The 27,235-nt window shown below is 40.8% G+C and overlaps 1 protein-coding gene across 4 annotated transcripts in view; it reads right to left on the minus strand.

Annotated features, from left to right (window-relative positions):
* The window catches only part of CADPS2 (calcium dependent secretion activator 2), a 325,438-nt gene that overhangs the window by 215,777 nt on the left and 82,426 nt on the right, over nt 1–27,235 (minus strand). For all 4 annotated transcript variants that reach the window (XM_075428325.1, XM_075428323.1, XM_075428324.1 and 1 more), the window contains exon 3: nt 39–371. In XM_075428325.1, coding sequence (XP_075284440.1) covers nt 39–371 — 333 coding nt within the window. The remainder of the gene's footprint in view (nt 1–38; nt 372–27,235) is intronic.

A 27,235-nucleotide genomic window follows, 5' to 3' on the forward strand; every position in this document is an offset into this window, starting at 1 on the left:
TTCTGGACACAATAGAACCGAGTGACACCAATACTTACTTGGCAGGCATTATAAATTAACTGATGTTCCAATTTTTTGATCCCTAGAATCTGCTGAAACATTTCATAAAGCTGTTCCTTGCTCAGAATCAGCTCCGATACAGCACTTAAGGCCATTCTATTCGGCTGTTTGCAAAAGTCCTCTTCTCCCCTGAATATGGCATCGTATTTGGCTAGCCAAGAACTTAACACTGTCTCTTTGCTTAATCCGTCGATTTCTGGCAAACTTCGGACTCTCTTTTCTATGTTTTTCTTAAAAACATCTCTAAAGTCATTTGCAGAACATCCTCCACTGTGGACCATCCTTGCAACCCGGTCACTCTTGAGAAATACCTTTTGAAATAAAAGAAGAGAAAAAAAAGAAACAGAAAAAGTTAGGCATGGGTACAAACACAAAACAATCCCTTAGAAAGGGATTACAAGCTAATAATTTGCTTCTGCGTAAGGTGGCTTTATAAGCAAGAGTTATACAGGCCAAGCTTGCTATATTTTTCATAAAGAAACAAGTGATCATGTTAAAAAAGTAAGTTTCTGCATTGAGTAAGTACTTCATCTAAGTATCTTTTAAAGTATTTATGCATAAATTTACAATAGCTAAGCTAGAATGAGGTTTGAACTAACAGCAGCTAATTTAAAACTTACCTACAAGATTTAATTAATCTTTTCTCCATGAAAACCACAGAAGTCTAAAGTTACTTGCAATTAACTCATGGAGAAGCTACACTGCCTCGGAACTCTGGAGTAAGAGTTAAAGCACAATCTTTAAACCAGCCAAGAACCTCACAGAAGATGAGAGAGAAATCCAGGAAAAAAAAATACTAGAGAAATACTACAATCAATATTAACAATAGAGAGAAGAAAGACTCAAAGATACAGAACTGGTTCTAATACTGTGGATACAATACTGGAGACATAATATGGCATTCTCTGTGTAAAAAACCCAAACAAAAAAACAATACAAAAAACCCCTCCCAGGTGCACATGCTCTAAGATATGATGAGGCAAATCACAACAACAAACTAACTAAATCAGCATCAGCATTCTGTAAGAACTTTTTCAGTGTTCAGGGGTGGTTGCATCCATCTCTTCTTCTAACAGGGGCCTTGACACAGTTGATCATTCCAGCCATGGTGTGTGGCCAGCTCATTTCTCAGCAAGTCTCATGAAACTGTTCCTCTACAAAATGCAACCAACCAAAACATGACCACTGCAGTATGATCAGCCACGCAGACAACTGATGCATACGTTGGGCAAGGGATAAATTGCATCGTGCCGTTGAAGGGACAACTTGGGGAGAACCACCTTGTTTCCTGCAGCAGAGGGAGATGGGTTGAGGCTCTGCACCCTGCAAGGCTTGGCTGCTGGGGGACTGCTTGGGTGCCACACCAGCACCCCAAGCACAGCTGAAATACGAAGAACAGATGTGATACACGTCGTCAAAACAAATTTCCCATCCATCACCTTTCCGACTGCTTGTTCTCTTCACTCACAAGCTATGAAGTGGAAGACGAGTTAACTATGCATTTTCAGATAGTTGAGTCGCCAAGAGCTATGAAAATGCAATGAACGGAGATGACAGCACAGCAGAGCTCTGACTCCGTACGCTGTCACATGTTGGAAGACAGCGCACCTAACAACCAACCTAAAATACTACCGTGCTTCACCTGGAAAACACAAAACAGAGGAACAGCAGAGGAGCTAAAAAGCTGAGCAGAGAGGAGCACGCAGGTGTAAACAGATGAAAAAAAACTTATTCTAAAAGTTCCAGTGCTTGTTGATGCATGTTTCCTTGTAGCGTATTTTAAAATGCAGTTACTTACAAAATGTATCTTTCAACAGGTATCCTAACCAATATTGTACAGAAGGCTGCAGATTAAGCCTAAAAGTACTTGCCCAAACAGATTATTCAAAAAAACCATCACCAATATCTACTAATCACATTTTATGCTCTAACTGTACCATGATGGGTTTCCTTTTTTGGAAACATAAGAATCTAAGGTTAAATTCTTATCCATGAAGCGATGTAACATGGTTACTGCCAACTAATGCTGATATTAACTTCCTCAAAATGCTAAACAAATATTGAATCTTTTTTCAAAACGAACAGTAATCAGAAATTCCACTCAGCAATAAAACATATCAACACAAACAGGTACAAGCATATTAAGCCTTTCTTTGTTTTAATAGTCTGCAATTACAATTGATTCATTCCTCCAACAGCTTCACTGGAAAGCAAATAGAAAAAAAAACTTAAAAAGATTACTTCAAATTAACTTCAGCTACTTTGTACTTTTCATAAACAACATTAAATCTTCCACCACATTAGTTTGCATACCCAATGACAGAAAGCAGATGCAGAAGGAAGAGTGAAATTAAGAATACTTATAGGCTCTTCCTCCCCAAATCTCATGTTTATTCAAGATTACACAACCCTATGTATTGCTAATGTAACTGTATCAGTCTAATAACGACAATTAAAAAAATCTGCAAAATACACACTGTAAGATCATCAGAATATAATTCACCTTTCACACCTTCTTTCAGTCACATTATTCAAAACCATTAATCCACAACGCAGGGGATGAAAAGCTGCTAGAGCTTCCCCTCACTTGTGAACCAGACTAACTGAAAATTTATGTCTGATTTTGAAGTTGATTTTCTAGGAGACTGCAGGAAAAATCTGTTCCATTTTTTTCAACACTTACCCGTGGAAGGGGAGCACTATGGTAACACTTGGTGCCCACAGCATTGACAAAATGACGGCAAGTTCATGTTGGGCAAAACAAGAGAGAGGTGCAAATACAAAATACAATTTGCATGTATCCCTGACCTTAAAGCATTCCTTTCTGAAATGTTTTGGGTCACAAACTGTATTTTTATTAAATTTTCAAAAATCATTCCAAGATAATTCCTTTGCAAAAGATATGGTGGATATTAAAGGAAATTACTTAAAACATAAAGCCAAGGTGTGAATAACAGACTACAAAAAATACTTGGTTGGTTCTGAAAAGGAATCCATTGGACCTACAGCTCTTATTTTATTACTCCACTACTCCTTTTTGAGCAGCAATTTACGAACATTTTTCCTGTGGGGGAAAAAAAAAACATCATCTTTAAAATGAACTACTTGCTATTTGAGGTAATTAAAAAGTAATAATAACATTTGAACAGAAAGTCTCCATTTTCAAGACTTTGTTTGCAACAGAAAACCATAAGAGAATGGAAATTCAGTTAGGAGTGTACAATACGTGCCTCAAATTTGACACAGTAAGATGCATTAAAAAGCAATTAAATGTCTCATTATTCCTGCTCCTGAAAGACATATGTTACACTTCATGTTAGATGCAAAATCCTCTGCTTCAGTTATATTTCTTGAGATTTGTCTCTTCAGTTTCAAAGCTTTCCAAGCTGTTTTACAGCTGCTTTTTAAAAAAAAAAAATAAATCTGCATTGAAGTTTATGGGAATCACTACTGTATGGAGAGTGGTGTGCCACCAGTTTCATGTCGGTGGAGTTATTCTTTCAACCATTGTTCCAGACAGCCCCCCTGGCTGAGTATCTGTGGGTCTAGAGTCTAGGGATACATACATGCTTTACAAAACCAGGGTTACCTTCTCGGCAGTGTTCATTTTTGCAATGAAATATATATGCTTTGGTAGTAGTCTAAATGTAGTCCACCACTTTATCTTCCATGTGGATTAGATGCGCAGCCCAATTATGCCCATTAGGGAAAATATTTTTGTTGATATCTATCTTTAAAGCAAAATACTAAGTAAGTACATTCACTAAATCATTGGCTCTTCTTCCCTTTTTTCCTCTATTTGGATTGTCTCATCATTAGACTTGGTTCTACTTGAATAATCATTCAAAAATCTCCAATGTTAAAATGTTATCTCAAGTCTCTCAACACTGGGGGGGGACTGGAGAGAAAAAAAAAATAGAGGTTTGAATGTAAAATATAAAACACCAGAAAAAGTTATTGTGGTGACAAATAAATCTGTTTCTACAGGGAACTAGATTTGGCAGATCAGCCATGACCATTGGGAAATTCTCATATCATTCGGAAATAATTCGACTAGGGTCAAAGTTTTTAACAAAGTATTTTCTGTTGTACCAACATTTTCTGGGCTTCCTCAAAGAAATCCCGGAGTGCACTCTTTGTCAGTCAGCCTTTTAACTTTTGGTATCATTACTGGTTCCTTGAATCTTAGTCAACATCAACTCTTTATGCTACCCACTGCTAACAAACGATCACACACCAAAAAGAAATGCTCCATTAACACATACAATGCATTCAGGAAAAAATAGTTAAAAGACAGGTTTTGATGGGCCCAGTGCATCTATTGTGAGGAACTTTTTCAATTCACATCATTTAGAGCTCTTCTAAATATTCTTGGACTGAGCCATTCCTATAGTCTTTGAGGGATACAGTTCTCCTCATATAACCATTCAAAGATGATCAGTAAGGAATTTAAAAAAAAAAGAAATAGAGTCCTTAATTTCTTCTTCCCTTATAATTACAGTAACAATTATCATTTGCATTTATCTACTGAAGTATGGTTTAAATTCACTTTTTTCAATCATTACACATACGCAATTTCATCTGTTGCAAATGCTAGTAAAAAGATTAATTCAAAATAGTCTTTAGCGCTAGACAGTTACATTAAAACTACATTTCTGTTTAAAGATGAAAAAGCACCATTTAGCAGTGCCTACAACTTGAGAAAATATTGTAAACACTAAACAAAGAACTGCTGTTACATCTTCTAGCACACACCCCCTGAAAAACATTTCTATTTATCCAACATCATACAAAATTTAACTAATAATACATGCAGGCAACACAAAAATAATCTTATTCTCCACTGTAAAACTTAGAATAAAACATAGGCAATATGCAGAAGAGTTTGCCTAAACTCAGCTGTAGATCACCTTTGCCTTTTCTTTGTAAACAGATGAAATATGAGACACATTAAGCCACACATGGCATTTTTATATATGCTTTCTTTCATTTGAAAGACACATACTGATGGAGTATTCTATCAAGGCCACCTTTTTAGCCAGTTTGGAAGAAAAAACCCAACACAATAGTTATAAATATCTATAAGGTTTCTACCAGTTTTTATAAGTGGTATTAACAACAACAACAAAAATGTAATTCTGCTACAGATACCAGTAAAACGTGACCTTTCAGCTATCTGCTTACGTATCTGTTCTGGCAGAGCCTGCCTTAGCTCTAGGCAGAGCACCACTGACCAAATTATTCTACAAGCTCTTTTACTCTCAGGTAGAAAACTTTGCAAAAGGGTTTGATGAAGAGAAAATTTGTGATCTCAGCCCCTCCCACTTTTTAAACAAAGGATTGCAAAAACAAGCAAACAAAAAAAATGTGGTCTAAACAGTACATTACCCCAAAAGAGAAAAATATAAATACATGAGGATTTTTAAACAAAATCTCACTTTCATACTAATATTCTCTTCCAAAGTAAAACACAGAAAGTACCTCCCCCATTTTTAACTGCAAAAATGTTGTGTCTACAGTAGAAACCTCTTGCAGAACACCACTCACATCTGTAGTATATCCAGTGCTATAAAATCAAAAATCCTTGGTTTTGTAGGTAATAAGCTATAATGGAACACTTTTCAACATAAAATTGCTTTCTTATTAACCACGTGAAAAGTGAAATTTTAGTTTCAGGGAATATAAGTGTGTGAGTGTGTATATATATATATACACACATATGTGTCTATGTAATGCTTGTGTGCATACACACACACACACACACACACAGAGAGAAAGGCATTGCAGTCAGTCATGTCCATCCATTATCCATTTTGAAGACAAACCGAATTCAGCTATGACTGTTTGCTTCTTCTGTTTTGAGTAGTTATGTGTGGTAACATGGATTTTGTTTAAGCAAAACTTTGTTTGCTCTTTTAAAATTCAAAAGGGTACTGAGAATGGCAGAAGGACCATTGACATGAAGGACCATCACAACAAGAATGATTTTGCAGCCTCTGAAAAGGAAACTCCTTACTCATCTGGCCCCTCTACACCTTCTAGTACCGCTAGTACAATTGCGCCGACATTCTCCTCTTCGTTAAGCAAAGCAGCACTGGGAACTTCATTTGCCACAAGATCAGCTAGAGATTTTTCTTCATTTTTGACAGTCATTGCTGTTCCTCTAGCTTTGAGGAGAACACATGTAAACTCCAGACATCCTATGTCTTAACAGCCAGTGCTCAACGCATGTCCCATGGAAAGGATGGTTGCAGCTTAAAACACACACTACATCTCTGGGACAGTAAACTTGTAGACACACTAGAAGTCATCTGAACCAGCTTCCTTATCACCTTTCTTTACAACATGTAGTTTAAGCTGCTTAACAGCTTTTTTCACTGCTGTTAAATTCTGGCATTACTGCATCCAAGCTCTTGGTATCCTGCATGCTCCATCATGGTAATAGGTGGAATAAAACACCACAGCCCTTACACACAGAGAGGGCCTCTAAATAACAGTTCACCTAGGAGTTGTAGTAGCTTCCTACTTGTATTGCTATGATTACTTCTTTGCCATTCTAAAATGAGCATAAAATGTCCTTGTCTTCCAGACTACCAACCACAGCTGCAACAGTATCTGCTGCACTGATGTAGACCATAGGAAACGTTTCATTCCCTACAGCTGGACATTTGTAAGTGATTGCACCAATTGCTCCAACTGATGTTGCACACTTCATATTGCTGGTGAAGGTACACTGTCTCCTCCTAATTACAACTATCCAGGTCTCTGTTTCTGTTGGCCTTCTGAAGCTTGCTAAGAAGCTTCAAGCACTGCAGTGTGGACATTTGGGTAGTATCACCAATCCAGACACATTCTTTAATGGTGAAGCTCTTCCAGAGAATCCACTGGGTTCTGACTCCCGCATGGTCCTCTTCTCAGCCTGGAACAAAACACTTAGGCAAGCAACTCCCAATCCATGGGTTCGTGATCAAAGCAGACAAGGCATCATCAAGGCTGCAAGGCATAACCATTGGGAGGATTTGGCCTCTCTTCTCGAAGCCCCAGTCACATCCCGTTCATGAAGCAATACACTTCAAGGGCTTTTTCCCAGCTGGAGCCAGAGCTTGCCACAGAGGCTCAGTCATCTTGGAGTTGTGTTGCTTCACGGTATTACTGGCACCAACGATGACACTACTGCTTTTTAGCTGGTTGGATCCTCCTTGGCCAGATGGGATACACTTCCCATTCCCGTGTTTTGTGGTGCTGACATGTCAATCTCCTGTGCTCAGTGCAGAGCACCAAGACTCAAAAAATTTCAGTGACGTTGGGGATAGACCCACTGTCCCCAAGACAACAGCTGCCCCAATTTCATCTGCTTGTCATTGTTACTTATTATACAACACTTTAATCCTACACTCATCGAACATCAATGCCTCCATATAAACATTTAAAGTTTAGTTTAGGCTCTCTTTCAGGCAAAAAAAAAGCACAAATTTCACTGTAAGGCATGGAAGGAAAGTTCAGCCTCTGACAACATCAGACATTCCACCCTTCCTTCAAGTGCTTCCAAAACTTTCAAATCATATTCCACACATAAATCGTAAGTGTATTGCTGTAAGAGGGCCAAACACTGTCTCTTCTACACTGGTTCACAAAGACCGATGAGCCAGATAGTTCATTATCTAGATCTCCAATGTATTTATTAATGATTATGTACTTCAACTGACCATAGCATCACAGAGTGGTTTGGGTTGGAAGCGACCTTATAGATCATCTAGCTCCAACCGCCCAGCCATGGGCAGGGACACTATCCACTACATCAGGGTGCTCTAAGCCTCATTCAACCTGGCCCTGAACACCTCCAAGGAGAGGGCATCCCCAACTTCTCTGGGCAACCTCTTCCAGTGCCTCAACACCCTCACTGTAAAGAATTTCTTTCTTATGTCTAATCTGAATCTACCCTCTTTCAGTTCAAAACCACTATGCCTTGTCCTATCACTACATGCCGTTGTAAAAAGTCCCTCTCCAGCTTTCTTGCAGGCCCCTTCAGGTACTGAAAGGCTGCTATAAGGTCTCCCCACAGCCTTCTCTTCTCCAGGCTGAACAACATCAACTCTCTCACCCTTTCCTCATAGCAGAGGTGCTTCAGCCCTCTGATCATTTTTGTGGCCCTCCTCTGGACCTGCTCCAACAGCTCCATGTCTTTCCTGTGCTGAGGGCTCCAGAGCTGGACACAGGACTCCAGGTGGGGTCTCACCAGAGCAGAGCAGAGGGGCAGAATCCCCTCCCTCGTCCTGCTGCCCATGCTTTCTTTGATGCAGCCCAGGATATGGTTGGCCTTCTGGGCTACAAGTGGACATTATCAGCTCATGTCCAGCTTTTCATCCACCAGTACCCCCAAGTCTTTCTCAGCAGGGCTGCTCTCAGTGCCTTAATCCCCCAGCCTGTATTGATACTGGGGGCTATGCCAACCCATGTGCAGGACCCCGCACTTTGCCTTGTTGAACCTCACGATGTTCACATTGTCCCACTTCTCGAGCTTGTCTGGGTCCCTCTGCAAGGCATCCTGTTCCTCAGGCGTGTCAACTGCACCACTCAGTTTGTGTCATCTGCAAACTTGCTGAGGGTGCACTCTATTCCACTCTCTAGGTCATTGATAAAGACATTAAACAGTACTGGTCCCAATAAGGACCCCTGAGGGACACCACTTGCCACCGATCTCCAGCTGGACATTGAGCCATTGACCGCTACTCTCTGGATGTGACCATCCAAACATTTCCTCAACCACCAAACAGTCCACCCATCAAATCCATATTGCGCCAATTTAGAGAGAAGAATGGTGTGGGGGACTGTGTCAAAGGCCTTACAAAAGGCCAGATGAGACGACATCTATTGCTTTTCCCTTGTCCACTGATCTAGTTACTCCATTGTAGAAGGCTACTAGGTTGGTCAGGCAGGACTTGCCCTTGGTGAAGCCATGCTGGCTGTTTCAAACCACCTCCCTGTCCTCCATGTGCCTTAGCACAGCTTCTAGGAGGATCTGTTCCATGATCTTCCTAGGCACAGAGGTGAGGCTGACAGATTGGTAATTCCCAGGGTCCTCCTTTCTACTCTTTTTAAAAATGGGTGCAATGTTTCCCTTTTTCCAGTCACCAGAGACTTCACCTAACTGCCATGACTTTTCAAATATGATCGACAGTGGCTCAACAACTACATCAGTCAGTTCCCTCAGGACTCTGGGATACATCTTATCAGGTCCCACGGACTTATGTACGTTCAGGTTCCTCAGGTAGTCACGAACCTGATTTTCTCTTACAGTGGGATGGACTTTGCTCCCCCAGTCCCCGTTTTGCGGTCCATCCACTTGAAAGGTGTGGGAAGAGTGGTTGCCAGTGAAGAAAGAGGCAAAAAGTTGTTGAGTACCTCAGTGTTCTCCTTGTCTGTTGTTAACAGTTTGCCATTCTTGTTCATCAGATGGGGTACACTTTCTCTGACCCTTCTTTTCTGGCTGACAAACCTGTAGAAGGCCTTCTTGTTATTCTTTGCATCCCTTGCCAAGTTCAGCTCCAGCTGTGCCTCGGCCCTCCTGACCCCTTCTCTATGCAACTGGGCAGCATCCCTCTACTCTTCTCAGGATACCTGTCCCTGCTTCCACTGCCTGTGCATTTCCCTCTTGCCCTTTAGTTTGACCAGCAGGTCTCAATTCAGTCACACTGGTCTCTTGCCTTTGACGGAAGTCCAAGGAACACTCAAGTTTGTGAATGCTTTTCTGGTTTCTGATATGCTTTTCCGATGCATTCTCCACTCAAGCTGGTTACCAGAATTCTTGAGTTTATGACACACTGAATACATTTTTTTAAATAGCCAACATTTTTCGGGGCTAAATTGAGCTCTAAAATTTCTGCAAAATACAGTAAATCTCTTTCTAGGAACTAAAAGGAATTTAAGTTTCTTACTTCAAAATTTGATGTGACATGCATCATGATACTGTGCTAGAAGCATTACTTCATGTAAAACAAAGCACAGGACATTTGCTGTGTGTTATTAAATAGCACCTTTGCTGCTATTCTAGCAGCCCTTCAAAGCCTCTCATACAAATGCTCATTAGCAACTCTCATCGCAGTCAACAGCTCTCATCCACTTCTTAAAGTCCTTCTTGTTCCACAGGAGTAAAAATATTCCCCATGTTAGTCATTAGCATGAGCAATGTTCTCTGGGACCAGCTCACACAGCCCTCAGCAGTTGCACTGTATTCTGAAACTGCACAATGCATCATATCAAGAGTTAGGGCTAGTTTGATGAAGGTGCAAAAAACTTCTGACAGTTTGGAAAACAGCTTCCACAGCTACATATTTTAGTAATAAAGGCTTATGCCTAGTAGGAATTAACATATAACCCACATTTGCTGCTATACCCTGGAACTGCAGAAAAAACCACTGTTTCACATATGATATTCTCACTGCACTTATGAGAGTCAGCAAAGAAACAAAAAACCACTCCAAAAATAATGAAGTTGACATTTAGATTAGGTTTAGTCTGATCAACTAATCAGACTACAAGAAGATTATTTTGGGTCAAAAATAAATAGCTCATGCAGTGGCTTTGTACTTCTAATAGTACTTATTAATTATTTTTATGCTAGTTGAATAAAATTACTACATTAGCCACTGAAACAGCATTTATATTCTAAGAAGAGACTAATAGATACTAATGTATTTTAATAACTACTTTTAATAACTATCGGCTGCTGAACATGAGTGGAAATTGAGCTACTTATTGAGATTTGCTCAGTATTTTGAAATCAGAAGTACTTTTTACATTTTTAGAAAAAAAAAATATTTATGAGACTGGCTTGCAGGTCTTCTTCCTCCCTTGTTCCCTTTCACCCCCTAGAAGTATCCTCCAGGCACTATGTTGATTTTTTTTTTTTTCTCCAATAAAATTATCAGAGTTAAAGGGCCATTTTTCTTTACCTGTGTAAGTCTTCCAAACAGAGTCCTTATCTTCAGGTAAAAGCAGAAGATACCCATATTTTAAGAGATCACACTAATAAACTCCTGTTTCTCTATTTAAATATTTCTGTCATGATTTTGTTAATCACAGGTTTCTTCTCCTAAACTTATACCACACTGTAAGGTTTTCCCTAATTCAGGGGGCAAAAAAATGCCGAAACAAAAAAATCTTAAATTTTGATTAACAGCAAGTTTTGTTGTTTGCTTTTGAAGCCTCCTTAAATATCACATTACATTAAGGTGAGTTAAGGAATTAAAATGTAAAGCAATAAACCATTAAAATGTAAAGCAATAAACCATCATCATCTGAAGCGCCATAATCATGTCTACTACCCTTCTGGAGTATATTAAGCTATTATTTATTCTTATCAAGAGTAATGGTTCAGAAACCATCAGAAGTTGAAACCTTTAGAAGATTTACTTTGTTTTCTTCAACTCTTTTAGGCAATATCATAGCTGCACTTTGGACATTTCCCACATCTTAGCAACCAGCTATCTGTCAAAGAAACACCAAAACCCAAACTCTTGCAGATTAAAATGTATTCTACTTCTCTAGGCTTACATGCTTGTAAGCATACAACACAACACTGTGCACCAGGATTTGTTTCTTTGCCTCTTTTTTCAACTTGGCACAAGCAATTGCCCAAAGCCTTCCCAAATTTCTGTTCCTGATGGCTACGTATTTCACAGACTCATGTACTGCAAGGTTCGTGCCTTGGGCGTAAGAACAAACAGAGCTACAGCGACAATCACCATAAAAAATCCACAAAACTATTTCACCCAGAAGCAATGTTTTCTCCTGGATTCATTTATTACAGTTATCCAGATGCCCTTTTGGAACAAGCATATTTATCCTCCTTTCAAGGCTGACAACAGGAACAATAGTTTCAGCACCCTTGTGAGACATAACAAGTTATGTACTGTCGCCTATACGAGCAGAGTTGTGGATTAATTTAGCAACAGCTCTACTTGCCACAGCCACTGCTATCTTCTCTTTACAAGTACAGTCTCCCCTTCCACGAAGCCCCAGAGTCCACTGGCTGGCTGAAGCGTGCTGAGAGACTTTGTGCACCACGGTACTGACCCTCAGGTGGCACCAGCACTCTGGAGGGGTTATTTTCCAAATATCACCTGGATGTACAGCTCCAAAGTGGTCCAGCTGCCCTCCCAAGTGACTTTGCTCACACGGGCACTGAATGCTCGTGTGGTTCGAGATCTGTGTGGGCTCATCCACAGCCACATATTCAACACTGGCAGCCACAGAGAGGCAAATCCTCTTTCCCAAAGATGAGGCTCGACAACCTTCATGCTAGACCCTGCATGAGGGTATTCACACGCACACACCTAAAAAAATGACTTCTCTTCTTCCAGTTGTCTACAGCAGGGAGAAATTAGCTGATAAACAGGTAAAAGACAGCAGAAACAGATCTGCATATTTCAAAATGTTGTGATGCTTGATTTGTTGAAACATAAAACCAGCCTGCTGTTAAAACAAGTCTCTGTAATTCTGTGTTCAGTAATGGGACTGGGACATCTGACGTGCTGCTAAGGAGAAAGCACTGTTCCCTCTGCATATTCCTTTCCTCCTGGCTACGATATTTTAAGTCTGTTGTAGACAATGCCATGACTTCTGAAATCACAAATATGCAGTCCCTTCATCACTCCTATGTAACTGTGGAAATAACTGCGTAAATGTCACTGGGGGTTGAACAATTTCTGTACAGGTCTAGGCTCTTCTATCCAACAGCTACCTCTCCTGCTAAAAACGCCATGTTATCTCCATAGATTCTTCTCAAAACCTTCAGATACAGGAGAAAGAACAGACTGCACAGACGGTACCTAGAACAACTAAGTTCAGTAGTTCCAAACCAGAAATGGTACTCCAGCTGCAAGCCTGCCCAGGGGAAGATGTCAATTACTGTCATAGCAAGAGCAACCTAAACTCCATGCTAGACATGAGATGTTTTCAACATCTGTCTTTTTAATGTATTGACCGATGCAGACCATAAGCACAAGTGAAAGTATTTTATACTGAACAATACACAACCCCAAAGCGAGGGAGAAGACTTTTATGCTTTGAAGCACACACTTGCTTGCTTCCAAGTTAAATGCAGGGGTTGCCTTGTCACCAAGCCAGACTAGTTACCAACAACCTATTCTTATGCTATTTTCCCAGTTTATTCAAGACTCAGTAATTAAAGAAGACATGAAACTATTTCAGCATGAAGATACAAAGCAGAGGTTTTCCTTAACCGCGTAAGGAACTTCTTCCTCCACTGTGTAAGGCTGCAATGTGCTTACTGACCTTGATTATATCCACCGCTGTCTATTTGGCAAAGGAGTAATTAGCAAAGCCTCTTTTTGTCAAAGTGCACTTTCTTGGTTAGTAAAATGAAATTCAGCAAGCATGAGGAACTCATTGACACCCTGCTTCCAGAGTTTCTTCCCGCTTTTGTGAAAGAGCTGAAAACTTGCTCCTCAGTATGCTGATCTTGCCTGACCAGAACTCCTCCCTTTGGAGACCGATGGAAAGCTCCGGGCGCGAGAATTTCAACGGGTCTATTTTAGTTACCATAAGCCAGAAAAAGGCTGTTAAGCTGAACATGTAACACAGCATGTCTTGGAGGTATCGCTGAAAAAAGGCTTACTGTCACTACACTGTGGTGGCCGTTCATTTTCCAGCAAACAAATTCCTGCAGGAAGGTGTCTGGCCCTGACTGAGGGAAAAAGGTAAAGGACAACAAAAGCAACTAAAAATAATAAAGCGGAAAAAAGAAAGTGGAAACTGCAGACTGAAAGTAATAGATTTCAAAAAGGAAGCATATACACACACATATTTGAGTAGCAAACACAGCCATGTGGAAAGGACTAGAAAAATCATTTACTTAGCCTACTTTTTTATTTCACAATCACGGATGATTATTAGTTTATGCATAACTACCTCCTTTGGTACCTGCAAACTTGAGAAAAACACACAGCTGCTCAAAATCAGCAGCCCACATTTTCATCTGCCTTGCTAAGGAACTCAATTTGCTGACTTTTTGGTGTTTATTTAGTGCTGTACAAAATACACAAAACCCAGCACTTTATCTCTTATGATAGTATTTATCTCTTAGGATACAATCTTTCTAAATAGAAGATGCAATTTCTTGCACTAACTTTGAGAAAAAGAGAAGTAAATGGGCAAGTACAACAAGAAATGGAAAACAGTCCTTCACTTCACTGAATTTTCCTCCAGATTCACTTGTGGTTCTGATTTTTATTCCACTTGACCATGAAGTGGAAGTTATGTAAGTGACAGTTTTCTTCATTGATATTGCACTGGGGCTCATTTCGTCAGAGATAAGAAGAATTGGCTATTTCACTTCCTTATTATCATTAATGTTCTCCTACATTAACCATTTTCATGTCAGTATAGATTAATAGCTTTTAATTTGAACAAACACACTACCCTATCTCTATTTAGCCTACAGTCAGAGCAGCTCTGCTGAGATCCTTTTGGTCCCTATTCTCCACCACCAAAGTACTTTCATTTAAAATGAGAAGGACACCGATTCAGAATATATTTTTCTACTCACCGAGACCACTTTTTAATTTCAAATTTATATATTCTGCCAGTGCAGATGAATGCTCAAAAAGCACATCAGCACACAGAAATTGGGCTGAAGCCACCTGAAATGTCATCACATAATATTATTTTTTTTCTGTCTCTTTTTTAGCAACCAGAAACATGTCAGTAAACTGACAACTTCAGCAATTAACCTGGAACTTTCTTTCCCTGTACTATTTAGGTTTGGTGGTTTATTTTTCAGTGGAGTGGAAGGGGTGTTGTTGGGTGGAGAGAAAGATGAAAGCATTGAGTTCACTCTGTGGTCTAAGGAAACTGGAAAAGAGCTAAGGCACCATGAATACTGCAGAACGTGGGTAGTCACTGGTTAACAAAGAGAAGAGCAGACCTTCTTAAGCCTTTGCAAGGCTTACTGATGATGTCTCACCTTTTAACACAGCATCTTTCTCCTACTATGTTCCCCAGGATTTAAGGAAGCAATACATACATGGGAAAACTCAGTCCCTTCCCATCTAAGGAAAAAAACCTTCTTTTGCATCCCATGAAGGGGGACGTTGTTTTAACAGTATTTTTGAGGATTAGAGATTCTGAGAATCCGTAGTGTGCAAAAGTGGCAGAAAGAAGGGTCCCCGAGACAGAACCACAGCTGTGTATTTCCCATCCCAAAACCAAAGGCTGTCTGCACCTGCCGTCTCCTGTGTGACCCAATAGCTGCTAGGATAATCCACAACAATTTTTTAAAAAATAATCCCATCATTACTAAAATGATGGAAGTAACAACAAAGAGGCTGAACAGGAGAAAACAAGGTAAAAACTGCTGTAGACATCAAGAACTGTATGTCAGGAGACAAGTGAATAAAGAAGAAATGCAATCCAGAAGACTAAAGGAGTAAAATTCCATGTATTTCTTAACTTAGCAATGTCTAAACTCTCAGCAAAGAGAAAAATGACAAGTCTCAGTATCGAGTCTCCACCTGTATTTACGCATTAAGAGAAAGGAACTATTCAGAGGAGAATAAGGACAAACAGTCCTACAACCCACGTTTAGCTGTGCAACTCACCCGCTTTAGACCCCTCTCCACGTGCTGGGAAAGGGCATACTCATCCAGAGGACAACTCAGAGCCCTCAGTGCAGGCTCTGCTCTGAAGCGTTCCCTGGAGGAACCTCCCTTTACAACGAGGACAGAGAAGCTCACAAAGATTCATGGTCCAGACCGTTGTACAAAGCACCTCAAGGCAAGTGCTGTGAACACTTCCCAAACGTTTCTAAACTGGCCAAGTAGAAGACTTCAAATGATTTGGGGAGAAAAAGGATGGAACAACACAGTCAAGTTTAAGTGCAAGCTGATGTGATAGATAATACTTGCTTTGTGATGAAAACACATTTGGTGTTACAGAAATTGTCTCCTTGCCCCCCCAAAAAGACAATCTGTCCCTCAAAGTGTTTCTGTTTTAAGACAGTAATAATGGAAAATGAGTGAAAATGCAGGCAGGGACACTGTATCATGAAAATGGGAGTGCTTGGGCAATTATTTGCTTTGTTTTTACACTAAAAATGCGTTACTATTTGTCTGGACATTTCCGTTACAGCAATACTATCTCATCACTCATTATAATGCATTTGTATTCTGGAAAGTGGTACTAAGGTTATACAGAGCTGTAAGACACCAAGCCATTGGCATGTAGGATTCAGCTGTTCACTGTAGTCTTATAAATATTTTAATTCCAATAAAACTTTCTTAAAAAGTCAGCCTTTATGATAAATACAGCACCTTCTCTCCCCCCTTATAAAGTACAATCTTTGTGTGTCAAAACACAACAATATCTTTTCCTTGATTAACTTCTCACAAAGGTGATCAATTCATGGTGTTAGTAGAAAAGTTCTAACACACATAAAAGCTTCAAAATGCATTCTGAATCTTAAATCCTTCTTTAGATTTAATAATCACCCACGTGGCTACACTCCAGACAGCAATGCTTCAGTGGGAAGATTAATGAACATTTGGTCTGCAGTTTAATCCCCCTAGATTTTAGCATGCAAAGTGCAAACTTTTATAAATTAGACTATTTTAATGCATTCTGATTATATGTCAGGGTCCAAATGGCTATAATGGTAATTTTGAGGCTTCTTACTCATAGTTTGCTCTCTCTTTACAGTACTTAATTTTTTGAAAACATGAATTCACTCCCCTACAGTATTCTCTAGACCATTTTAGAGATTACTTTTCAATATATCATCCCAAATCAGAAACACCTTCAATTTCTTATATATTTATTTTTTACAATCACCAGTTATTTTTCCTTCCTAGCAGTGTATTCTGTGGCAATGATTTAACTGAGCAAACAACTTTAGACACAAAAGTGAACAGCAGCTTCCCCACAGACTGCCCTACAGCCACACTGGCCAGTTACTGCCTCCACCTTTTACAGCAGCAATCGATACCCGCCAAGCTCCTGCTGCCCCTCACCTCTGTGGTGCCCGTATTGTTGAGATATTGCATACCTCCAGTTGAGGTAAGAAAATCTACACCCAGGTTGGGGCAGCAGGGCAGACATTGCTCACGCAGCTTTGTCCTTCTCCCACAGCATTTCCACGCCACCACCTTCCCTCTTCTGTGCTTCTGGAGGGAGATGCTGATAGCAGCAGAACAACCTATGAAACTTCATTTGCAGTTAATGGGGTAGTCTAAAATGATTAGAGTCAGAGGAACCTCTTTCTTAGAGATAACTTTGGTTGTTTACCAAGGGATAAAACCTAGTTACCAACCCAGTGTATTGCAAGATCTTGCAGACGGCTTTGTTGGAGAACTACACATAGCAGCAGTAAAAAAAAAAAAAAAAAAAAAAAAAAAAATCTTCAAAGATACAGGAAGGAATGCTTATTTTTTAGCTTTTTTCTTTTAAATGCCAGTAGTAACTACACAGATATTCCAAAATATTTTCAAGCTAAGCCTGTCAAGAGCTTTGGCAAGAAATGCAAATGGTACACAAGTCAAATGTAATAAGCAAACAAACATTACCCTCCTGCTGTAAAAACAGTGCTACTTACACCAAGATAAGCCTTAAGTTATTTGGTTATCATGACTAGCCTATTAGTCAACATCGTAATGCATTTTTAATGCGCAAAGAGAACAACGCGCATCTTTTGTCACCTCCAAGGCTAAATCCTAAACACTGCAAAACCAAAGTCTGACTACAAATTCTTCTCATTTTAATTTTCATTTTGTTATTCCACTCCATTTCTAGTCATAATTCCACTAATGCATAAGATTTTTCATTTGTATTACAGCTTCTTCTAGACTATTCTAAAAACATATTTCCCACTTATTTAAGGAGCAGACTTGCACTGATCTAAGTAGTTTTTATAAAAAACGTAACTCAATTCTGTGTCAGGCTATTTATTCGGAAACATTTGCACTACTTGTCTGCCAACTTCTGAAACACATTACTAATACCAAGAGCCTTCTGCTGTCTTCAGACACAAATTTTCTAATTTGATGGTCTGAAAAGCCCAGAATAATCCCTTCAAGGTTTTTCACTTCAGTCACAAACTTTATGACAGCCAGAAACAACTTCCTTATCATGGCCACTTCTACAAATGATTGTACCTTCCAAGGCACTTATATTACAAACAGATTAATTTGCTGTGCAATTTGCATACATATCTTAATCACTATGGAAGTAATGAAAAAAATCAGTTAGTAAAAAAGCAATAAGCCATGTATTTAGCATTTATATTGTTGGCGTTGCAGAATTAATGCTTCCACTCAGTGAAACAATTCAGGTTATCTCACCCTTACACTAGGAATTGAGCCCATAAATCATGAAACAGGCAAAAGGCTGGTGAATTTGAACAGTTAAGGGAGAAAGATTAAGAGAAGGAACAAAACTATAACAGGACACAGCCTATTAGAAGGTAAGCCTAATACTTGCTGCAGCCACAAAGTACATAGCTGCCCAACAAGAGAAAAAAAAAGTGACGTGAACTCTCTATTGCCAAAGTCAAGGAGGAAAGAGTTTCTACAAGGTTGCCAGCTACAGACTACGAAGCCCAGCACACTGGCATACAGCTGCGTGGCAGCGCTGCCACGTCCCAGAGCATGCGCTAGTGGAGCAGCCACACCTAGAGAGACGCGCGCAAGCTACAGCAAACACAAGAAAGCTGCCTCAGCTTTACCCGGGGCTGCCCTCATTCTCTTCACTCAGCGCATCCAGTAGGTTTTGGCAGGTACTTCTTCAGACACTGATAGAGCCAAGTTCAACACCTTTAACTTCCAAGATAATATATATTTTGGCAGGTTGCATTGGAAATCTGTCTGCATGAAATTTTACCCAAAAAATCTTGGAGCTTCTAGGCGCAGAGCAAGGTGCAGTATCACTCTTGTAATCAGGAAGCAATTAAAGCTGTGGTGTCGTCAAATGAGAGCCTGGCAGTGATCATACAGGTAGCTCATAAACACATTGTAAAAATGTGGAAAAATGACGAAAACTTCACTGTCACTCTCAGCCTCTGATCTTTTCAGATGCAAAGAATAACAGACATCAAAATAAAACAACATCCAGCTGAGCAGCCACTGCTAGGTTTGAACAAACCCTAAATTAAAACTTCACCAAAGGCAGCTATGTCTTAATGTCAGCAACAGAAACAGATTTATACTGAAGTTTGACCAGATCTTGGCTTTAATTTGAATAAAGATTCATGATAGCTTTCCAGCAATTCTTTCCTGTACTTAATTAAAAGCAGGTTGCTACTGTTACAACCACTGCCGTTACTTATGCCATTTGAGGTAAGACTCTATACCAACTTTGTCCCATGTTCAGTTTACATCAAGCACATCTGAAAATACCAACGCTTCCAAATTCTAAAGCTTTGTTTTATAAAAAAATTTGACATAGTAATGTAGGAGAAGGAAACTTTGAATACCAAGAGCTGAGATCCACTGGGTAATCCAGATAAAACAGTCCTTGAACTTAAAACTTCATCTCTGGTCCAGCAGTCCTTCAAGGCAGACCCTTTCCCACAGTTTTGTTTTATAGTCTAGAAACTTCCAATGGCTTCCCGGCCGCCAGGAAAGTAATCTTTCTCTTTATTGCCTGTTAGGCTGAGTCTGCTCCCTGCTGGAAGATCTCTAGGAGATCTTCCACCCAGGAAGATGGAGCCTCCCCTCGTCAGAGGTCTCCCCCAACCTGGCATGCCACAGCCACTGAAATGCAGCTGGGTCCCTTTCTCTTGCCTGCCCAGACATGCTCAGAAGTAACCACTAAACTGAACAAAGACATTAAACCAGATGCATCCCCCACACTGATTTCTTCATCAAAAATGCTGTTTATGAACAGTGCCCATTTATGAACATCATGCCCATCGAGTTATCCAGCAAGCATGCCATAATGTGAGAAAAGAGGTGGCTTTGTTATATGTTGTCAAGTATTGCATGGTTCCATTCCAAAAGCAGCTTAGCTAACCCTAATTTGTGAGAACTTTCTAGACATTATGCTCATATTCACTATGCTTTATCTATATAAAGCATATATAAAGCAGATTCACTATGCTTTTTTTGATTGTTTCGTTTTTAATTTTAGAGTAAACCTGAGGCCGAACTTCCATTCTGCAGCATCATTCAGAGAAGAAACAACTGAAAGATTGAAGAGAGCTTCAGAATAATCCATTGTACCAAAAAGACTTTAGTCTAAATGGTATATAAGCAATATAAATTTCTGATTCCAGCACAGCCGTAGAGAAGAAATCAAGGTCATCAATCTAAAACCCAATGGAACTGAGTTATTGACTTTCTCATCTTTTTAGATGGCATCTTGTGGTATTTCAATTAGGATCAGAGGACAGTAATTCAGTTTTTCTCATTTTATCTAGTTGGGAACTCTGGGAACACTGCAGAAAAAAGTTACATTTTCTGATCTGCGCAAATAGGGAGTAGGAAAAAAATGTACTATAGATATGTACCCCAAGCACACAGAGGTGGCTTCTCCCTTTCTCCCCTGACTTTTCAGTTTTTATTCCTGCAGGTGTTCAATTGGGTTCACTTCACTTTATATCTCTATGTAAGAAATATGAGCTACACACTACAAGGAGCACACACTATTAAAGTTCTTTCACAGAACAGTCATGATTACCCGTATCTAAAAATGAAAAAGTGTGTGTGTGTGTGTTACCTATTATTAAAAAAAGAAAATTGCTATGTCTGGACAAAGTTTTAAGACCTCTGTTACAGAATGCTGGAGAAAGATGAAAAGGCATTGCAATTGTTGCCCAATTATTTTCCGAAATACTATTAAACTAAGAGTTCTTCCAGTGATCAAGTTTGAATTATTCTATGTGTGTACACTAACACTGTCTATGTCACCTAAATAATAACAACTAACAAGGCCAATAATATCCTCAATTTTCCCTGCAAATTATTAAAATGTTAGGAACAAGAAGTAGTCTTGAACAGAAACGTTTAAGGTAACCTGAGACTGGCGGCCACCAACAAGCAGCCAATACTCCTTGCCCAAATCCCTCCTCAAGTGTCCAGTGGCTGTCTTTCACCTGACTCAAACCTGCTGATGATCCCAATTACAAGACTCTGTCATGTAAATCAAGGAACAGATCCAGCTGAAAAGTAACAAAAAACAGATAATATCTGAAACAACCTGCTCCATCTCTCTGCCCATGAGTTGTCAGACAAATCTGGCTCACGGCATGACTATGCAGTGGGGAGAGCAAGATGGGGGGAGAAAAATCCTCCCACAGGCAGTTTTCACTAAGGTTGACTCAAAGAACCTTCTCCATCCATCTTCCTACCACAGCCGAGATGTGAGAAATCTGGCTCTACAGATTAGTGGTATTATAACATCCATGTGGGAGGAAGCAGAGTGTATTCTTATTCCTCCTTGTTGCCTTTGTTGGCGTGGCGACCTGGTTCAGGAACGGCACGGCGACCAACCCCAGGCCGCTCGGGCCATCAGCTCGCAGACACCAATGTGGTGGACGGCAAATGGCGTTTATTGACGGGTAGCACAGTATTATATAGCTTAGGTTTACAGCGTCACTTCCGTCTGCTTACACCTATGGGCTAAACGCTACTGGTTATCAGGAGAGGAGGGGGGGGCCTAGCTTTCCGTACAGCACGACATCTTCCGACCGCCAGGCCCTAACTATCCACATTTCCCCCCTCCTTATGCTTAACTAAATAGGTTAATATAAAATATAAAAGTGTTAATACTTAACCTTAAGACTTAAACTTAATATCTGGCCAGACTTAACCTTACTTAACCTTAACTACAATTTAAAAAATGTAAATATTAAAATCTTACGATTACAAAGATAAGGTACCTTAGACAAATGCATTTGTAAATTAGCTAAAATATAATCTTAAAAATTCTATTGTTATTCTTATTCTATATTGTACAGTAGTGTTAAAAAGTATATGCTATAAACTTGAATAGAAAACATAAGGCACAGTAAACGGGTAGAAGTTAACTTTTAGGGACGATTGAGGGTAACACTGGGTAGGTACATTTTTAAAGCAGTTGTTGGTGTTCTACGAACATGATGTTAACTTTCTCTAGCCGACTCTTGACGAATGACACGATCTTGTTCAGTATACAGGGTCCAAAAATTAGTGTCATTACGATCATCGCGATCGGCCCTATCAAGGTGGATATCAGGGTGGTTAACCATGGCGAATGGTTAAACCACGACTCAAACCATCCTTGTTGGGCTTCTTTGTCTCTTTTTCTTTTTTCTAGACCTTCTCTAAGTTTGGCCATGGTATCTCTGACTACTCCGGTGTGATCAGCATAAAAACAGCACTCTTCCCCTAATGCAGCGCAGAGGCCTCCCTGTCGCAAGAAAAGAATATCCATTCCCCTCCTATTTTGTAACACAACTTCTGATAGTGAGGAACTTCCAGGCTTGGACAGAACGTTTGCTGACTTGTTATCTTCTTTTGTCGTCAGGGTGTGCGGGTTATGGGGGTGTCTGATGATCTGGTCCTGTGAACAAAAACTCACAGTTTTCATTAGTTTTATTCTGGCTAGTATGATGCGAACAGCCACCTGGATCGGGGTTAGATGCTCTTCCTTCGCGACATGCTTAATCATGTCTGCGATACTCGACCCCACTGATAGTGATCGCAGGATTTCTTTGGTTGTTGAATTACACTGCTGATGTAAACATTCTGCTACGACCGGGCCTTTTGCCTCCACAGGCAAGGCTGATGAATCGACCGCTGCTTGGAGACGATCCACAAATGTTGTGAAACTCTCACTTTCACTTTGCTTAATTGTGGACCATGGCGATGGTTTGGCAATGACTTTAGAGGCTATGTGAATAGCTTCTCTGGCCGCACGAGTAGTTGTAATGACTTCATGGGCCCGCAGGCCCTGGGCTTGTGCCTGGGGAGTAATCATTGTGGGATCTGTGCCCATTAACCACTGCAGGCTGGAGCCATGCAGTGGATGGTCTGCCCCAGTTACTTGGGCCAATTGCCTCGCACAGATGTCCTCCCATTCTTGTTTAAAAACGATCATCCCTGCCCCGTCAAAGATCAATCTACAAGTTTGTTTTATATCGAACGGGAGCATATCGTCTCCCCCGAAGACACCATCTATGAGGGCGGAGACAATGGCAGAATTAAGGCCTTTATCTGCGATTGCCTTAACAATCGCTTGTATATCCTTAGGGTTTATCGGTGTGTGGACCCTCTGTCCCCCGTCCGTCACCCGGACCGGGAACGCTAGTGCGGCCGATGGGGTCCAGTCGGCGCACGTAATCTTTATTTTCCTCCAGTCCGTGAGAGGGATTTCTCCCCCTCGCGGTTTCTCTTTAATTTGGATGGGGATATTTTGGCTCTTGACTTTATTTATCTTTGTTTTCTTCTCTTCTAAACTTAAATTAGTTACGAGCCACTCATTCCCGCTAGTGTTTGACTCGGAGTCGGAACTCGACTGACTGGTTACTTCCGGTCTCCAGTACCTTTTTGCCGAGCTCTGGCCCCCTCCCCTATGGGCGGGCCGCTCCTCCCCCCGCCCGGGCCCGCCCCGCCCTCCGCTCGGCGGGGTGCCCACCTCACAGGCGCATCTTTTGAAATGCACGCGCCGGTTGGCTCTCTGCCCCCCGCTGGCCCCCCTTTCCCCTTCTAGGTCGCTCCTACCGCTCCTCTCCCCCCTGTTCTCCTCCGCCTCCCCTTTGTGTGCGCTTGATAACTTTAGCGCTTCCTCCCTGTTATCACCAAAGGAATTTTCATCCCGCCTTTCCCCTTTGTGCTCGGTGCCATCTTGGGGCGCATAGGGCGGTGGTGTGGCCCAGACTTTATCAGACTCTGTTTCTTTCGCGGCGCCCCTAGCCTCCTCGGCTAACCCGCCCCAGAAGGATTTAGCTTGTTTCTCTCCCTCCGTAAGCGGATCGGGGTCCGGGAGTTGAGGGGACGTGTCGCCCTCTTGCTGATTTTTAGGCTCAGCAGAACCGTTATCGTCTGGGGGGTGCGAAGTCTGTGTAGCTGCCCCGATTCCCAATTTTGGGGTAGCTAACAAACAGTTCTTTGCCGCCTTCCAGGTCTCCTGCTCTTGTATAGCTTTCTGCAGGGCCTGCACGACTTTCCCCCACGACTTAAGCTTTTTCCCACAACCCGAGGACATCGTTTCCTCGGCTAACGCTTTAGTGCACTTATCCCACACCTCAGGGTGGAGAATATCCACCGGCTGGTCAATGACCCCAATTTGCAAAAGCCTCGCAACTGCGAGCGTAAAATCTTTGGGCTTACAATCAATTCCCCACTGCTTATGTAATTGCAATACGACCTTCACAAGGGCTTCCATCCTCCTTGTTGGTCCGGGAGCGTCCTCCCCGCCGGGCTGGTCCTGCCGCTCCGGCCGCCGTTCACCCGATTCCAGGCGAGTCTTTCCCGGGTTTCGGCACCACTTGTTGCCTTTGTTGGCGTGGCGACCTGGTTCAGGAACGGCACGGCGACCAACCCCAGGCCGCTCGGGCCATCAGCTCGCAGACACCAATGTGGTGGACGGCAAATGGCGTTTATTGACGGGTAGCACAGTATTATATAGCTTAGGTTTACAGCGTCACTTCCGTCTGCTTACACCTATGGGCTAAACGCTACTGGTTATCAGGAGAGGAGGGGGGGGCCTAGCTTTCCGTACAGCACGACATCTTCCGACCGCCAGGCCCTAACTATCCACACCTCCTCCAAGGTATGTTAATCTATTTTAACCAATAATCAATTAATCTAAAAAATATAAACAAGAGCATGAACAAATCGCTGGAGAGAAGCCTTAAAGACGAAATGTCAACAGAGTAGACAGAAAAATAGATAAAACTCTGAAGAAGGTATTGCTATTATACTTCCTAAAGTCAGAAACTGCTTGCAAGCTTGATATGATCTTGTTTTCATCAAAAGAAAACAAACATCTGACCTTCTGAGCAAGGAATCTTACTCAGTTACCATGTGTTGAGTCTGATAACGCAAGGGAAACTTAGCTTATATTTAACTAATATATCAAAGGAGTTACCTATTCTGATCTTAAAGGCTCCTATCAACCAGCTCTTACAGAAGTCCACCCAAAGAGCCAGAGCTAATTACTGTCATATTAATTACTGTAACATTATTTTTTTCTTGTGTTAACAAGAAAAATAGCTAAAAGCTGTGTCTCTTTTTGCTAGACTAAAACTGGTTTTATAGTAGCTACAGGTAGTAGTTACAGAAGATGCTGAGGAACACCTTTGGCATTCATAGCACTCATTTTTTTTTTCTTTTATGAACTGTATGAAGTGCTAAATCAAAGACAGAGAACACGCACCTTTGCCTTGGTAACTATGGCTTTTCTCTCCCCCCACCTCCCCCCCCCCCCTTCAGTGAATACTTCTCTTATCAATCTCCTACGCTTCATATATTCTTAGCTATACTGATTGTTACCAGTTCCAGCTGTTTTACACTCATTCTTAGTTTAATTGCAGACTTTCCTTCCTCCTGGATATGGTTGCTTTCACCCACCATATTTGCCATCATGGTTTGTGGGTAATCAGCTTTTATTAAACAGCTCCTAATTTTCCACATACATTTTTCCCCTCCCAACCTGTGAATCTTACCAGTTTCTTCAGCTTCAGGAAGCTAGCGATTCTGCTACACTTCAGGAACTGCAGTTGCATTTACTCCAGCAGCCTTGCTGAAGAGCCCTCATCATCTGCAAACTGTTTTATATATAAATATAAAATATATGCACATAAATACATATACATATATATATATATATAATGAGATGTCATTTCCTATGGCTCTTTTAGTTCTGCTATATCCTTTTCTGGAGATGGAACAAACGTAGAAAGAGACAGCAATTAAAGTCATACAAAATAATTACGGTTTTGTTTTCTTTCTTGAGTAGTCTTCCCTCTGCAGAGTTATTGCTTGCTCTCTACAGATCACAGATCCTGACATCTGAAAATACACTGCACTGACCTGAATATGTCTGTCCCCTCCAACTGACTACAGGGAGCATGTGCACAACTACTCACTTGGACTTCATGGCTGAACTTACTGGAAATTATTTTCAGCTTTTAATTCACATGCTCTGCTTAAATGACATTTCTTTAGATTACTCTTTACTATTTAGCAACTGAATTTTACATGTTTTTCCTATTTTTTCTAAGATACAATGTTATGATTTCATTTACAAACAACGTATTATCTCGAAGTGATTGCTTTGTCCTGTGGTTTACTTTTTAAAAATCTGGTACAATCTTTTTCTAATTTTAGGTACCAGCAACCTAGTTCTTTTCTGGCTTAGGTGATGCCCATCTTTTTCAGACAGCCCTCTGACTGCCGAAACTTTTGCTAGTTCTTAGCAAACCTCCTCCTCCTTGCACCATTTTCCTCAAGAACATACTGAAATGCTCCCAGCACAAGGCACGGGGCCAGCTAAACAGGCAGGATGAGCTTCAGAATGCTGCTATGGAAATTCTACTCTTTAAATCCTATTTTTATATGACCCAAAAGAGTTACTTTGCTTTGGAAGTCTATCCTGTATCAAAAAGCATTGCAAGAAGCCCTGAAAGAGCTGATGGTATTTTACAGTCAGCCACATGAAATCTCCAACCAAAGCCACCTAAATATAATTTTTCCATGAGAACTCTTCCCCTCCTTGAAACAGAAAATAAGAAAGAAGTTTCTCCCACTCTCAAATCAGCAGCCTTCATGAGATGCCTTCTCTTTCATCTGTGAAGCTAATTTTTCTGTATTTCTTACCTTTCAGACTGTTGCTTCTGTTATTGCCCTCACAAAAAAATTATGCATAGCCACAAGACATATACGATTAGAACTGATTTTTTTTTAACATAATTACTACCTTTTTTGTTTTGGAGGGCTTTGGGTTGGAAGGGACCTTTAGAGGTCATCTAGCCCAACCCCCCTGCAGCAAGCACGGACATCTACCACTAGATCAGGTTGCTCAGAGCCCTGTCCAGCCTGGCCTTGAACATTTCTAGGGATGGGACATCCACTACCTGTCTGTTCTAATGTTTCACCGCTCTTATGGTAAAAAATGTCTTCCTTGTGTTCAGTCTAAATCTACCCTCCCTCAGTTTAAAGCCATTATTCCTTGTCCTATCACA

The sequence above is a fragment of the Opisthocomus hoazin genome, chromosome 8 (genome assembly GCF_030867145.1).
Source record: "Opisthocomus hoazin isolate bOpiHoa1 chromosome 8, bOpiHoa1.hap1, whole genome shotgun sequence".
Taxonomy (NCBI): Eukaryota; Metazoa; Chordata; class Aves; order Opisthocomiformes; family Opisthocomidae; genus Opisthocomus; species Opisthocomus hoazin.